The sequence below is a fragment of the Pangasianodon hypophthalmus genome, chromosome 11, assembly GCF_027358585.1.
Source record: "Pangasianodon hypophthalmus isolate fPanHyp1 chromosome 11, fPanHyp1.pri, whole genome shotgun sequence".
Taxonomy (NCBI): Eukaryota; Metazoa; Chordata; class Actinopteri; order Siluriformes; family Pangasiidae; genus Pangasianodon; species Pangasianodon hypophthalmus.
Window position 1 is genome coordinate 14,557,235 of NC_069720.1, and position 12,971 is coordinate 14,570,205.

The 12,971-nt window shown below is 37.1% G+C and overlaps 1 protein-coding gene across 3 annotated transcripts; it reads right to left on the bottom strand.

The window, feature by feature from the left end:
* Positions 1-8,068: 8,068 nt before the first annotated feature.
* On the bottom strand, positions 8,069-12,392 carry LOC113534236 (cyclin-dependent kinase 12). Of its 3 annotated transcripts, none has more exons than XM_026926909.3 (8): positions 12,121-12,392; positions 11,111-11,164; positions 10,852-10,965; positions 10,177-10,302; positions 9,328-9,525; positions 9,168-9,212; positions 8,730-9,074; positions 8,069-8,624 (listed from the first exon to the last, which is right to left on the bottom strand). In XM_026926909.3, the coding sequence occupies exons 1-8, from the start codon at positions 12,284-12,286 to the stop codon at positions 8,260-8,262; spliced, it is 1,413 nt and encodes a 470-aa protein (XP_026782710.3). In that variant the 5' UTR covers positions 12,287-12,392; the 3' UTR covers positions 8,069-8,259. The 3 variants fall into 3 exon arrangements, with proteins under 3 accessions (XP_026782710.3, XP_026782703.3, XP_026782716.3); XM_026926902.3 differs by having other exon boundaries at positions 10,177-10,305; XM_026926915.3 differs by lacking the exon at positions 10,852-10,965 and having other exon boundaries at positions 10,177-10,305.
* Positions 12,393-12,971: the final 579 nt, after the last annotated feature.

Here is a 12,971-nt window from a genome sequence, read left to right on the forward strand (position 1 = left end):
GGTACAAAACGCTGACACTGAAAACTCCTTCCAAAAATACTAAATAAACATCTCCTCACAGAACACTTCATCATATCAGCAATTACGCATGTTTTTTAAAATCCTTTTATGTGAAGTGTCCACCATACAATTGCCTGTGTAAGTTGTTTACTATACTATAAAGGACAATGTATTACAATTAATTCAAATAATAATTATTTATTAGGGTATTAATATGAACTTTTCCACTAGAAAAGTTCCACTGCTGTCTGAGCCATGCTGTTGTAGAAAATTAATCAACAACTTCTGACCAATCAGAACTGAGCATTCATCAGCATTGTGGTAAAACATATTTATTTAGATAAAATATATGTATTGTGATAATTAACAAGCAACATATGTATCGCACACCCAAACAGGTAACCAACCACTTCCCCATTACCGGATGTTTTCCTTGACAGCATGAAGGCTTACCCTTGTTTTTTCCGTCCTGTGAATGGACATCCCAAAGGAAACAGACTGACTTTAAACAATGCCTATATGACTTAAGTAAGAAGTGTGAACCATACAACATATTCAGTGTGTGAATATGTCTTAACCAGAGTTCTCATGTTGGTGCCTCCACAGGGTGGTGACATATAATTCTAGTTTTTAACAATCATATCCAGATCCCATGATAAGCCTCTTTTCATCACCCTCAAAGTGGTGTATTGTGTACAAGGTGAAGAAATGAATTCTCAGAAATGAACACTCAATAGGTTCTGTGTGCAATATCATTGAGCCTGTGAGCTACACTGTTCAAATCAGATTGTTAGACCTGGATAATGCTGAATGAGGGAAGATTGCGAAATACAGTTCAGACTAACAGATATAAAACTTTATAAGCTTATTTAGACAACCAAATAGATGTTTATACCAACTGTTAGAAAAAGATGAATAGATGTATCTAATGCAGTATATAAGAGCGGTATTTTTATTTATTGTAATACTACATAGGAATTATTCTCATCTCTCATCCCAACTCTGCCTGTGACACACATGAAAGGAAGTTCAGGGTCAGAGCACATGGTTAGCCTTTTGGGTGGCCTTGGAGCACTTGGCCTTGCTTAAGAGTCCGATCAACAGTAAGACAGGATTTAAAACCTACTCATGGATATAGAGATACAGGAAAAAAGAGAATAAAAAAACCTGAAAATCTATTTGTAGCTAAGGACTGCCATCATCATTAGCTGGAGGAGTGTTAAACAGATTTATGGGTGCTCTTTCTTGAAAAAGAAGCTTCAGGATCATCATTATCACTTTGGGTGTGAAGATGAGAGCATGAAGTTGAAACTCTTGGCCGTCAGCTTCAACAGGCCACTTCTTCTTGCTCATTTTGCTCCTCATCCTTTTTTTACCGTGTCTGCCTTACAGCATGTTTCTCACCCGGTTGAACTCAGAACTCAGATCATCTGCACTAATGGATCTCTGCAAGAAGAGTTTCTCCTTTCTGCTATGGAAAGATACGAGAACAGACATATTTGTTGGTTGCTCCATGATGATGCAAAAATGAAAATATTGCAGGTGTAAATTTGTCCAGCAGATGGTGCTCTAGCTCTGAGCTAACTCGGTGAAATTCTAACTGAATTTTTATTTCCTTTGAATGCATGATTTTTAATATTGCTTTACTCATTATTACATACCCTTTGGAGGGTTTTTTCCCCTCTCAGTAGAACATTTTATGCAGGATGGAAACAACTTTGGACCTGGCTAAATTTGACACTGCATTGTTGTGTTGACCAAAAGAAGTAGAAGGAACTTGGGGCAGATCTTCTTCAAAGTTTCCTGATCTGCTCTCATCCCTTCCTGACTCTCAAAGCTGGTGGACCTGAGGTTAAAATCTTTAGACAGACTTGACATTTTCCTTAAATTCCTTAAATTCAAGGTAGAATTATGCTGTCAGTAAAAATCTCAGTGGTTGATTCTCTTGTCACATATCTTATGTGTTGCAGAGTTTAGTATTTTTCACACAGGTTTAATAAGCTAATAAGCTGTTGCAAGTTTCCTGGAAAGTGTAAAACACTAAAGAGTGAATGTAATTTCATTATCAACATGGCTATGATAAAATCCTTGACATTCTGATTGTGCCTCAATACTTATTTCTGCTGTAAAGGAGGTTCTCCACTGTGTGTTTCTTTAGGCTAAACCTCATCTTCCTCAATGCCATCATCACTAATATCATAATTAACAGCATATTGAGGGTCTCATTCAGAAAAAAAAAAAAAAACAAAGCTAATGATTGGCCCTAAAATTTGATTGGCAGTTACCATATTTAAATATGTGGCTTCCATAAACTGATCCCTTTACCTCACAGGTCAGATGATCCTGATTTATGCTGGCTGTAGTCATTGGGATGCTGAGATGTGAGAAGTGTAGCTTGTTCCCTGAAATAGAGAGGGAATAAAAAACAGTGCATTATGATTCCAATATCTAATGGGATTTTCTTTCAATATTAAATTTAAGGCACAGTTAGGAAATGTAATCCTCCCTTATGCAACAAATCCCAATAGTTTTTCCCCCCTGTATATTATTCAGTGACTGAGAATTATTATACATTTTAAGCCTTTGATCATGATTCGAAACAGCCAACATATCCTCAGTGTTCCCCTCACTATTATCACTAAGCAGGATGATGTTACTTTAAGTAAAGAGATAGTCTGGGAAGAACTTATTGCCAAGTACGATGGTATGTGGAGAGGAAAACAGCTTTAGGCAAATCTCATCATCACTATCCAGTAAGACTGTAGAGGTTCTGTTTTCACCAGAGCCACAGCACTCAGGGTCATCCAGCAAATTCAGCTGCTCTTGTGCAGGAAATGGAGCCTTCTAATGGATTTGTACTTCTAATGGTTTTTAGATAGAGGCTCAAAGCGTATTTTTTCCCCTGAGAGATGTAGAACATTAACATGCATGTACATTTTAGAAACAACATTGTGAAAAATAATGACATTATTTGAATGCATTTGTAATATTATTCTGCTTGGGAAGATTTCCATTTTGTAAAAACCATAGAAGGTTGAAATTGTGTGGCAACTTAATTCTTTCAGGTTCATTTTAATTATTAACCTACAGTAATGGTTTATTGTCTTAATTTTACTGGCTGAATATTAGTAGAATATTCTTGTCCTATTCACTTAGGAGTATTTTATTTTGTTAAGCCCTATTCAACACACAAACCCCAAGGTGTTCTTTTCAGTTTATAAATATATTCACTGCCTAGGGTATGGCATAATGGTGTGTCTAAGTTGTGCACTATTTGTCCAATAAAAAAATCATTTGAGACTCAGGAGATGCTTAAATATGAAAAAAGTGAACTTCAGTGAGCAGTGAAATTCATTTTGTCAGCTCTAGGATACAGTGAGACACACAGCTGAATTCTTTACTGTGCTGTAACTCAGGGCTATACAGCAGAGATTTACATTTGAGTCAGTTGCTGAAACAGTGACATGAAAAAATATTAATGCAAAAATACCTGTCATAATATAGACGGGGAAAAGCAATGCTGTAGAAGAGTTACTCCTTGCTGCTTTATCTCTCCCAATGCTGCTGTAAGTTATAGGTACATACCTCCATCTTGTGTACGGATGTCCGCTGTACAGGAGTAAATGGTTTTTATGTGGCTGAATCTTAAATGGCCTTCTAAGCTATGACACTGCATAGATTCAACAAAACATATTAAAAACCAGTTTTTACTATGTAGTGCGTATATAGGGTGAATAAAAAGCTATTTTGGATTAAGCTTAACTGTGTGTTAAGTTAAGGGTTAAATAAAAATGTTGTAAAAATTATTCTCCAGGAACTCTATTTTCTATTTTTAACTTAATACAAAAAAAAAAATGATGCATTATAATCATAGAGAACTGATGACAATTTCTCATTTCTTATTTTCTCACAGTTAGACTGTATATGATTTCTTCACCATTGTCTCAGCCAACTGTTTTTTGGCTACTGGTCTGCTCTTGATATGTAGAGGTTGACATTAATGAAAAGTTTTTCTCAGTGGTAGGAAAAGACATCATCTCCTCTGGAGTCTGGAAGCTGCAGATAAAAATCTTGATGCACTTGAATGTGTTTCCTGAACCTATTAAGCAAATCAACTTTAAAAAACAAAACTATTATTCAAACAGTTTGTGTTTGCAACATCAGGACGTTTGTCCACTTCATGCTTAAAGCTTTCACTTAGTTGGTGGTGATGCTGATAACAGGAAATCTAGTCCCTTAAATGGCAAAGTTGATCTTGTTTCAGTCATAATCCAACCCTCTTGCTGATCTCTCCCTCTCACTCTCTCTTTCTGTAAGGAGGTGACTGCAAAGATACTGAGTTGTTGAGGAAGATGATGAGATAAATAGGTTTGTTTAGCGAACCTTACATTGAAAAATGTATTATTTATAGAAATTCTACATTTTCAGTCACAAAAGAAGATATAGGTAATCATCTGTGAGATAAGTGCTTTTTCACTGATTCATTAGAAGACCCTTTCTTTTGGGATGAAGATAGCATTTCAAGTTCCATATTTCTCATTTTCATATTATATTAATATATTAACACTAAAATTTGTAAAGATTCTATTAAGCAACACATGGCAGAGGTGGACAAATTATAAATTTATAGTTAGTCCACCGGGCAAGTGGAAGCTCCAGTGTGCTGCCCAGTCTCATGTTGTGGATGCCTGGAAACCTAATTGACAGCTAAAGAGTGGTAGCTAACATAATAACATATGCAAACTACTTAAGTACATTAATACAGACAAAGGGAAAATAAACAAGCATAAATTTCAGTCCTCTTTCTTCTGTTTTGTGTTTGCGCCCTTGACCAAAGTCACTGGTGAATGTCTCAGCTATGAGATATGAAGCTGTCTGGTTAGTGTCTTTAATTTCTCTCAATATGTTTAACTGTGAGGTGATGTGTTAAACCTCACAGAAGAGTAATGACGGCTTTGCCATGCACTTTATTTTGCTTGGTTTCTTCAGTGTTTCCACATAGATGTATCTTCCTGATTCTGAAAAGATTGCCTGTTGTCTATGCTAATTAGTCTACCTAGTAAAAAAGTTCTACTGTCAGCTATATTGCACTTTGTCTGGTGTGTGTAGTGCAGCATGCAGTTTTCCTTGAACATTTTCCATACAGCTATTAGGGTGTTTTAATTGGTAAATTTTTTTATTTGGACAATAGATTTCACAGTACAGGGTACAATAGATTTTACAGTCCACACAATGCCAGCTCAGCAGAGTGATCTTTAAGCAGAAGTTTAATTAATTTAAGTTGGTTTTCAAGGTATCATTTTTTAAAAAATAATTTCCATTTGATCTTTGGATTTGAACCAATCATTCAAAGGGATGGATGGCAATGGATGGCAATCAATATATTTGTGTAATCGTTGATTAGTACACCAAGGTAGCTTGTAGAGTGTCAAACAAGATGGCATTAAAAGTGGCTGACTGCACTGCTACTTGACAAGTTAAATAGATTTTAAGCCCCCAAACAATTCCTATGGATCATGGTAGAGTGTGGGTCAATCAGGTTTGTTCAATGTACCTATTTAAAAAAAAAAAAAGTTTCATGAAATCCTCATCTGCGAAATGAATCACCTATACACAATAACAAATCAAATGTATTAAAAAAAGTTTAACAGAAACTTTAGTGATTAGAGTAGAGAGCTTTATTATCATACTAGCCATATACAAGTATATATAGTATAAAATAGTGCAACATTACAGAAAGTGACAACAGTGACTCACTTGACAACATGTAGTGCAAAATTAGGAAGTTGCAGTGCACAATGGACATCAGAGTACAAGACGATAAATAAATGGTGTACAAGCTGTAGACCTGATACAATGAGGACAACAGAAAACCACTGTAACAGTGTGGACCATGGACTGGAATGGTGTATGCTGAGTAAAGCCTTATCACCATAACTAGCACTCATAGAAGTGTTCAGAGTAGTGACTATTGTGCTATCCTGTATGACAGGTAATACTGGTGTAAGTGCTCAGTGCATAATGACATTCCTGATTATGTTTCTATGAATGGAATAGAAAGTGATCTGAAAGACCCACACTTACGCAGCCTCTTCTACACAAGGGACCTGGACAAGATACAATACCAAATGGGTGTAGCATAGTTACAAAGAAAACTTAGTATAAATACCTGAGTGGGGAGTGAGAGGGACCGATTAGAGAAATGCTTTCAACAGAGATCAGCACACAGGTTGGCCTTGCTTCTGCTCTACTACAAGATACAAATGTGTGCAGCTTAGATTCTGAAGAAACACCTAGGCAGACCCAAGTGGAATAAAATTAAAGCACAGCCATCTACCTATCAGGGCACATCAGATGGTTTCAGAGTGACTTTGATGGATAAAAAAAACTTCATCCTTGTATTAACTCGGAGATAAATTCAATAAGATGTGCTGATATTAGAAAATTCTCCAATTATCAGGACAATGGGCTAAATACATGAGCAGAACCATGTGCCATACACAACAGGGAAAATACTAAAGTATTTATTATTCTTGCACTGTAAGATAAATATCTCCAAAATCCATGTTCTTTGCACATATTTTTTGCTTGCACAACACCCACACCCCCCTACATTCCTGTCAATATACTCGTATTACCCCATATTTATAAATATTTATTTATTATTTATGTTAGCAATTTCACTGCAACTACCTCAGCCTGATGTTGCAGCGCATTGTATTGCACATACAACTGCACATATCTGCACTTTATTCCAAATATAATCCATACTGTTGCTGCCATCTATCTTTCATATCCCTTATATTTTTAGTTTTCTAATTTCATACAAGTAAATTCTGGTTTATGTAAATTTAATTTTTATGTCACAGACAGTCATTAAAAAGCATTTCACTACACTTTGTACTGTGTATGGTTGTGTGTGACCAATAAAATATGATTTGATTTAATATTGCTACAATGGATATACAAAGTCTAAACACCCCTGTAAAAATAAAGACCAGCTGTTTCTGTAGGATTTTCTTGACTTCTTGGCTGACATTCTTGGTTTCACCTGACTCCTGAAGCCATGGTCCGCAAAGAGCTTACAAAGCCTGTACAGTATCTTTCTTGTTGAAAGGTATCAATTAAGAGAGGGGTATAAAAGAATTTCCAAAACATTAGATGTACCACGGAACACCATGAAGGCCATCATCAACATGTTGAGAAAATGGAGCACTGCAGTGACATTAGCAACAACAGGACGTCCCTCCAAAATTTATAGGACCAGACAAAAACTTACCAGGGAGGCTGCCAAGAGACCAACGGCAACATTAAAGGAGCTGCAGGAATATCTGACAAGTACTGATTACTCTCTGCATGTGACAACAATCTCTCATATTCTTCACATGTCTGGGCTATGGGGTAGCGTGGCTTGTTGGAAGCCCTTTCTCACAAAAAAACATCCAAGCCCAACTAAATCACCCCACACCATGCAGCAAAATGTGTTATGGTCTGATGAGACACAATTACAATAATTCATAATTCTAAAAGGTGAAAAAAAATTACATCACTGAAAGAACACCATACTCAAGGTGCTTTATGACTGCTTTTCTTCAGCCAGAACTGGGGCTTTTATCAAGGTGGAGGGAATCATTAATTGCTACAAATACCAGTCAATTTTAGTAGAAAACATTTAGGCGTCTGCTAGTAAGATGAAGATGAAAAGGAATTTTACCTTTCAGTATGACAGTGACCCAAGGCATACATCCAAATCAACACAGGAATGGCTTATCTAAAAGTAGATCAATGTTTCTGAATGGTCTAGCCAGAGCCCAGCCCTGAATCCAACTAAGAATCTGTGGAGTGACCTGAAGTGGGCTGTGCACAGGAGATGCCCTCATAATATGACGGTTCTAGAATGTGCTTGCGAGAAAGAGTGGGAAAATATTGCCAAGTCAAGATGTGCCATGCTGATGGACTCTTACTCAAAAAGACTCAGTGTGTAATAAAATCAAAAGATGCTTCAAAAAATTATTAGTTTAGGGACGTGCACACTTACACAATTAGGTTATTGTAAGTTTTTTATTTTCCTTTTTTCCCTAAAAAGGTTTCTGATTGTTTTTCACTTTATTTTGTATACTTTGCAATTTCACATTAATGGTGGGGAAAGATCTGACATGATTTATCCTAGTTTCATAGTTTTAGTTCATAAAAACCTACCAATTTAAGAGAAGTGTGTAGACTTTTTATATCCACTGTATTTATATCTTTGGCTCAGGGCTAAATATTGTTACATTGATAAGGAGGCGGTCTGATCACCATATAATCGTGGTCAACTCCAGTAAGCCTCTGCCCAGAACCGAGAGTACTGACTCGGTAACGGCGGCCGTGGATAAACTTCTGATCAGGTGATCTGGCGGTCGGACATGCCGCGACTACAACATAGCCAGGTCTGATGGTCTGGATTGTCGCCCCGTTTCGGTACTGTGGCTGCGAGAGGACTGTGGTAGATAATATTCCCTCTTCCCTCCTGTGTGGAAGATGGTATAATGTCCAGATTTCGTTTTCGGTGTCTTCTTCCTCCTCTGAAGGTGTTGAGCTGACTCTGATAGCCTGGATTGGTCCTGGTCTCTGTGATTTAGTACCTAAAAATCCAAAGGAAGAAACAGTGAATCTCATATATATAAATGATGTAAAACATCTGACATTACATGGCTTATTGACTGTGTATATTTAAAATTGTGTATTACCTATTTGAGGAAGAAATGTTATTTTCTCCGTTGACCTCAGTGGTCCTGGTTTTCTCAGATCGTGACTGTCTGGCCTTCCTCTGTGTGATGATGGTATTGGAGGCAATTTTGCGTCTTCCTTTGACTTTCCTGATTTTGTTACAGTTACATTTTCTGCCCTTCCTAGAAATGATTCCTTTGCTGCCGTCTGTCTTTTGGGTAGCAAACGGCATGGCTTTCCAGGTGCAGAGGACATTGCTGAAATCTTATTCAGGGGAGGAAGAATCTTCTCCGGAGCCTTAGAAGACATTCTGCTTGAATGTTGTGACAGCTGCCTCATTTCCTTTTCCATGTACAGTGCTTTTGCTATAATAAATGCACAAATGGTAAATGGGCAAAATTATTGCCAATGAGCCAAACTACTGAAACATCTTCATCTTGTGGCAACAGCACCCATACCTTTTCTGTAATCATCTGAGAGAAACTCTACAGAGGAAGGGCTTCCTGCATACAGAAAGGAATGCAGCTTAGAAAATAACTCTTACTCAACCAGTGCATGTTCTCAACATCAGTGTATTTGCCCAGTTGGATACATTTATGCTGAAAAGCTTTCACTTACTTGGATAAGATGGTGATGGTGATGATGATGGTGACAGTCTCTTTGAAGGCAACGTTGTTCTTGTTTCAGTCTCAATCTCCTCAGAAGAACTCTTTGGAGATGGCGCTTGGTCAGATTGCACTTCAGACTGAGTTTCTGAGCTTGAGCATCTTGCAGTAAATCCTCTCTTTGAAGTTTGTTCATTGGCAAGATACTTGTCTGGAGAAAGATGAGTTACTATAGACTTCCTGTCAGCTCAGACCAATCTGGTTATTCTCCTCTGATCTCTCATCAACAACAAGGTGTTTCAGCCTGCAGACCCTCCACTCACAGGATGTTTTTTGTTTTTCGCACCATTCTGTGTAAACTCTAGAGACTGTTGTGTGTGAAATTCCCAGGAGATCAGCAGTTTCTGAAATACTCAAACCAGCCCATGGCACCAAAGACCATGCCACGGTTAAAGTCACAGAGATCACATTTTTTGCTCATTCTGATGTTTGATGTGAACATTTACTGGAGATCTTGACCTGTATCTGCATGATTTTATGAATTGTGCTGCTGCCACATGATTGGCTGATTGTACAGGTGTCCCTCATAAAGTGGACTGTGGGTGTATATTAGCAGTAGGGGAATATTTGGGATTCAGAAAGTGACAATTCTGATTGTGCTCTTGGCATGATAGAACATGATCCGTAACCAAATATTGCTCTGCAACTTATCTATACAATGCAATTGAAGTTTTATTCAGTATATACTATAGTGTTATGAAGATGTGCTTAATGAAACGAATTATTCTCTTACTAATATACAGAAACTATATTACTAAGCCATTAGACTTATTTTATCAAGCTGTCCTTCTTGGTAATTTACCTTCGCCCAGTAGTGTTTCCTGTAGGAGCTTGACATCAGGAACGTATTCAGGCGGTGTGAGACTGACTTCACTGGAGTGAGTTCTGTCTACACCATTCGATGATTCTTCATTGCTCAGTAAAGCATCTTCTGAAAAACAATCATTGAGCACTAGTACTGCCTGTTACTTCTTTTACTTGGTCACGTGTTGGCTATTGGTAACTGATGGCATTTTGTCTGTGATTGTCTATTTACAGCTACTAGTCACTATAATTAAACACCACTAAGTTCAATAAAGCTATCTGTCTGTGAAATGTACGTTTGTCCAGTGGCGCTTCCTGTAGTGTTCTGATTTTTGAAGCTGCTGCTGATCTTCTCTTTGGTAGTGATGGCAGCATAGATAGATGTTTAACTGCAGTGATAGGAGAGGATATATCCTTAACCATGCTGATGTTTGATAATACAGCAATATGCTCTGAAAATCTGGAGCAATTCAGCAGTTTCTCTTTGTTCCACAAACAGAGAAGGTTCATAGATATAGGCCCAGACTGATGTGTGGTCCACAACCATTATAATATTGAAACCATAATATCACCAATATCCAATATTTAAATGATTTTGAAACTCTTCTTGATGTATAAATAAATTAAAGAACTGTATGTTGTTTATCTTGAACAGTACTATCATAGCTCTCACCTTGACTGGTTGAGAAGAGGTTTGGGGAAGACTTCTCACTTTCCTTTCCTATATCGCTAGCTTCTTCACTCTTCATACACTTCCTCTTTTTAGATGATCTTTTTAAGATTGCTTCTGAGAATCCAGTTGATTTTTTAAAAATGAATTTCTGTTTTATTCTGTTTAAGCTCTACTTTGGTTTTAAGAAGACCAATTTTTTTAAAAAAATATGAAAAAATCAGGAATACATTTTTAAAATATGGCTTGTCATGAAACTCACCTCTCCTAGTTTGAAATCTAATCATGACTTCTTTCAGGTCCAGTGATGGGTTTTCTGAGGAATCAAAACCAGGGAGATTGTTCATGTTAACTTACTTTTTTTTTTGATTGTCAAATACAACAGAAATGATTGTATGTTTTTATTTATTACAATAGAGGATGGCCATTTAAGGAAAAAATGTCTATATTTCTTTTACTCACACATCTTTGAAAGGGGACATTTATCTGTTTTTAAGAGTATACACTCACAGAGCGCTTTATTAATAACACTATACTAATACTGGGTAGGGCATCCTTTTGCTCTCAAACCAGCCTCAATTCTTCTGGCATGGATTCTACAAGATGTTGGAAATATTCATTTGAGATTCTGGTCCATGTTGACATGACTGCTTCATGCAATTCCTGCAGATTTTTTAGGTGCACTTTCATGCTGTGAATCTCCCGTTTTACCACATCCCAGAGATGTTCTATTGGATTCTGGTGACTGGGAAGACCACTTTCCCCATTCTGATGGTTGATGTGAACATCACCTGTACCAGCATGAGTTTATGCATTGCACTGCTACCCCATGACTGGCTGATTAGATAACTGCATGAATGAATAGGTGTACAGGTGTTCCTAATAAAGTGTCCAGGGAGTATATTTGGCTTATGAAGTATAACTAGTAGTTTATGGGTTAAGTATCACAGCTGTCTGTCAGCACAGCTGTCTGTCAGCCAGTCAGCCTTACAGTACAGACTGAGGCTTTTCCAACATCAGCTCAACATTAGCAGTGTTGCTAGCTGCTGCTAGCTAGCTACTAGCTAACTCTCACTGAAGACAGTGACATGTTGTGATCGTACATGCTGCAATTACCACAAAGCCACAAAGAAAGCTTTTCTTCACACACCAGCCATCCGAATCCCACTAACATTACAATCTGAACATAATCTGACGGTACGAATGCTGCTGTTCATGTAAAGTGCTGAAGGTTCTGCCTAGAGGAGAAAAACAAACAGTTAAACAACTCACGGTTTCTGTACACGAGCAGCTCAGCCGTGTAATCAGCGAAGAACCGGCGGATGTTTTCCGCTCGCTCGATTAACAGCGCCCTGCTCAGGCATTCCAGCAACGTCTTCAGGCCATAGGGCAATATCACCGTCGGCCATGGGTCACACGCTTCACTTTTATCAGCCATCCGTTTCTCAGAAAGCACAATTGTATTAATCACTGCAGTAAAGCGACAGAATAGACGCTTGACCAAAAATGACTAAAGTGATAACGTTCTAAAGGAAAACACTGTTGCGTCATAATAGACAGGCTACGTCATAGTTAACTGAGTAACAATCAAAGCAGCCAATAGCACAGCTCCTGAAAACCCATACTGAAACTATCTCAGACAAGTTCTTCACTAAAGCGTTTTCTAAAGTATCATTATTATTATTATTATTATTATTATTATTATTATTATTATTATTATTATTTATAAAGAGATTCTTCTTCTTCATCTTCTTCATCTTCTTCTTCTTCTTCTTCTTCACAACAACAACAACAACAACAACAACAACAACAACTATTATTATTATTATTATTATTATTATTATTATTATTATTTATAAAGAGATTCTTCTTCTTCTTCATCTTCTTCATCTTCTTCTTCTTCTTCACAACAACAACAACAACAACAACTATTATTATTATTATTATTATTTATAAAGAGTTTCTTCTTCTTCTTCTTCACCACCACCACAACAACAACAATATTATTATTATTATTATTATTATTATTATTATTATTATTATTATTATTATTGCACCCAGTGCTACCATGATTGATTGGCTCCTGATCTACAGCGGCCCTGATCAGGATAAAGCAGTCAATG

Excerpts from the sequence above, each read along its gene's own strand:
- LOC113534236 (XM_026926902.3), bottom strand. The coding sequence starts at position 12,286 with ATGGCTGATAAAAGTGAAGCGTGTGACCCATGGCCGACGGTGATATTG. Across the intron at positions 11,165-12,120 it reads GCTGCTCGTGTACAGAAACC|AAAACCCATCACTGGACCTG; the intron begins GTGAGTTGTTTA and ends TTGATTCCTCAG. Across the intron at positions 10,966-11,110 it reads TAGATTTCAAACTAGGAGAG|AAGCAATCTTAAAAAGATCA; the intron begins GTGAGTTTCATG and ends CTGGATTCTCAG.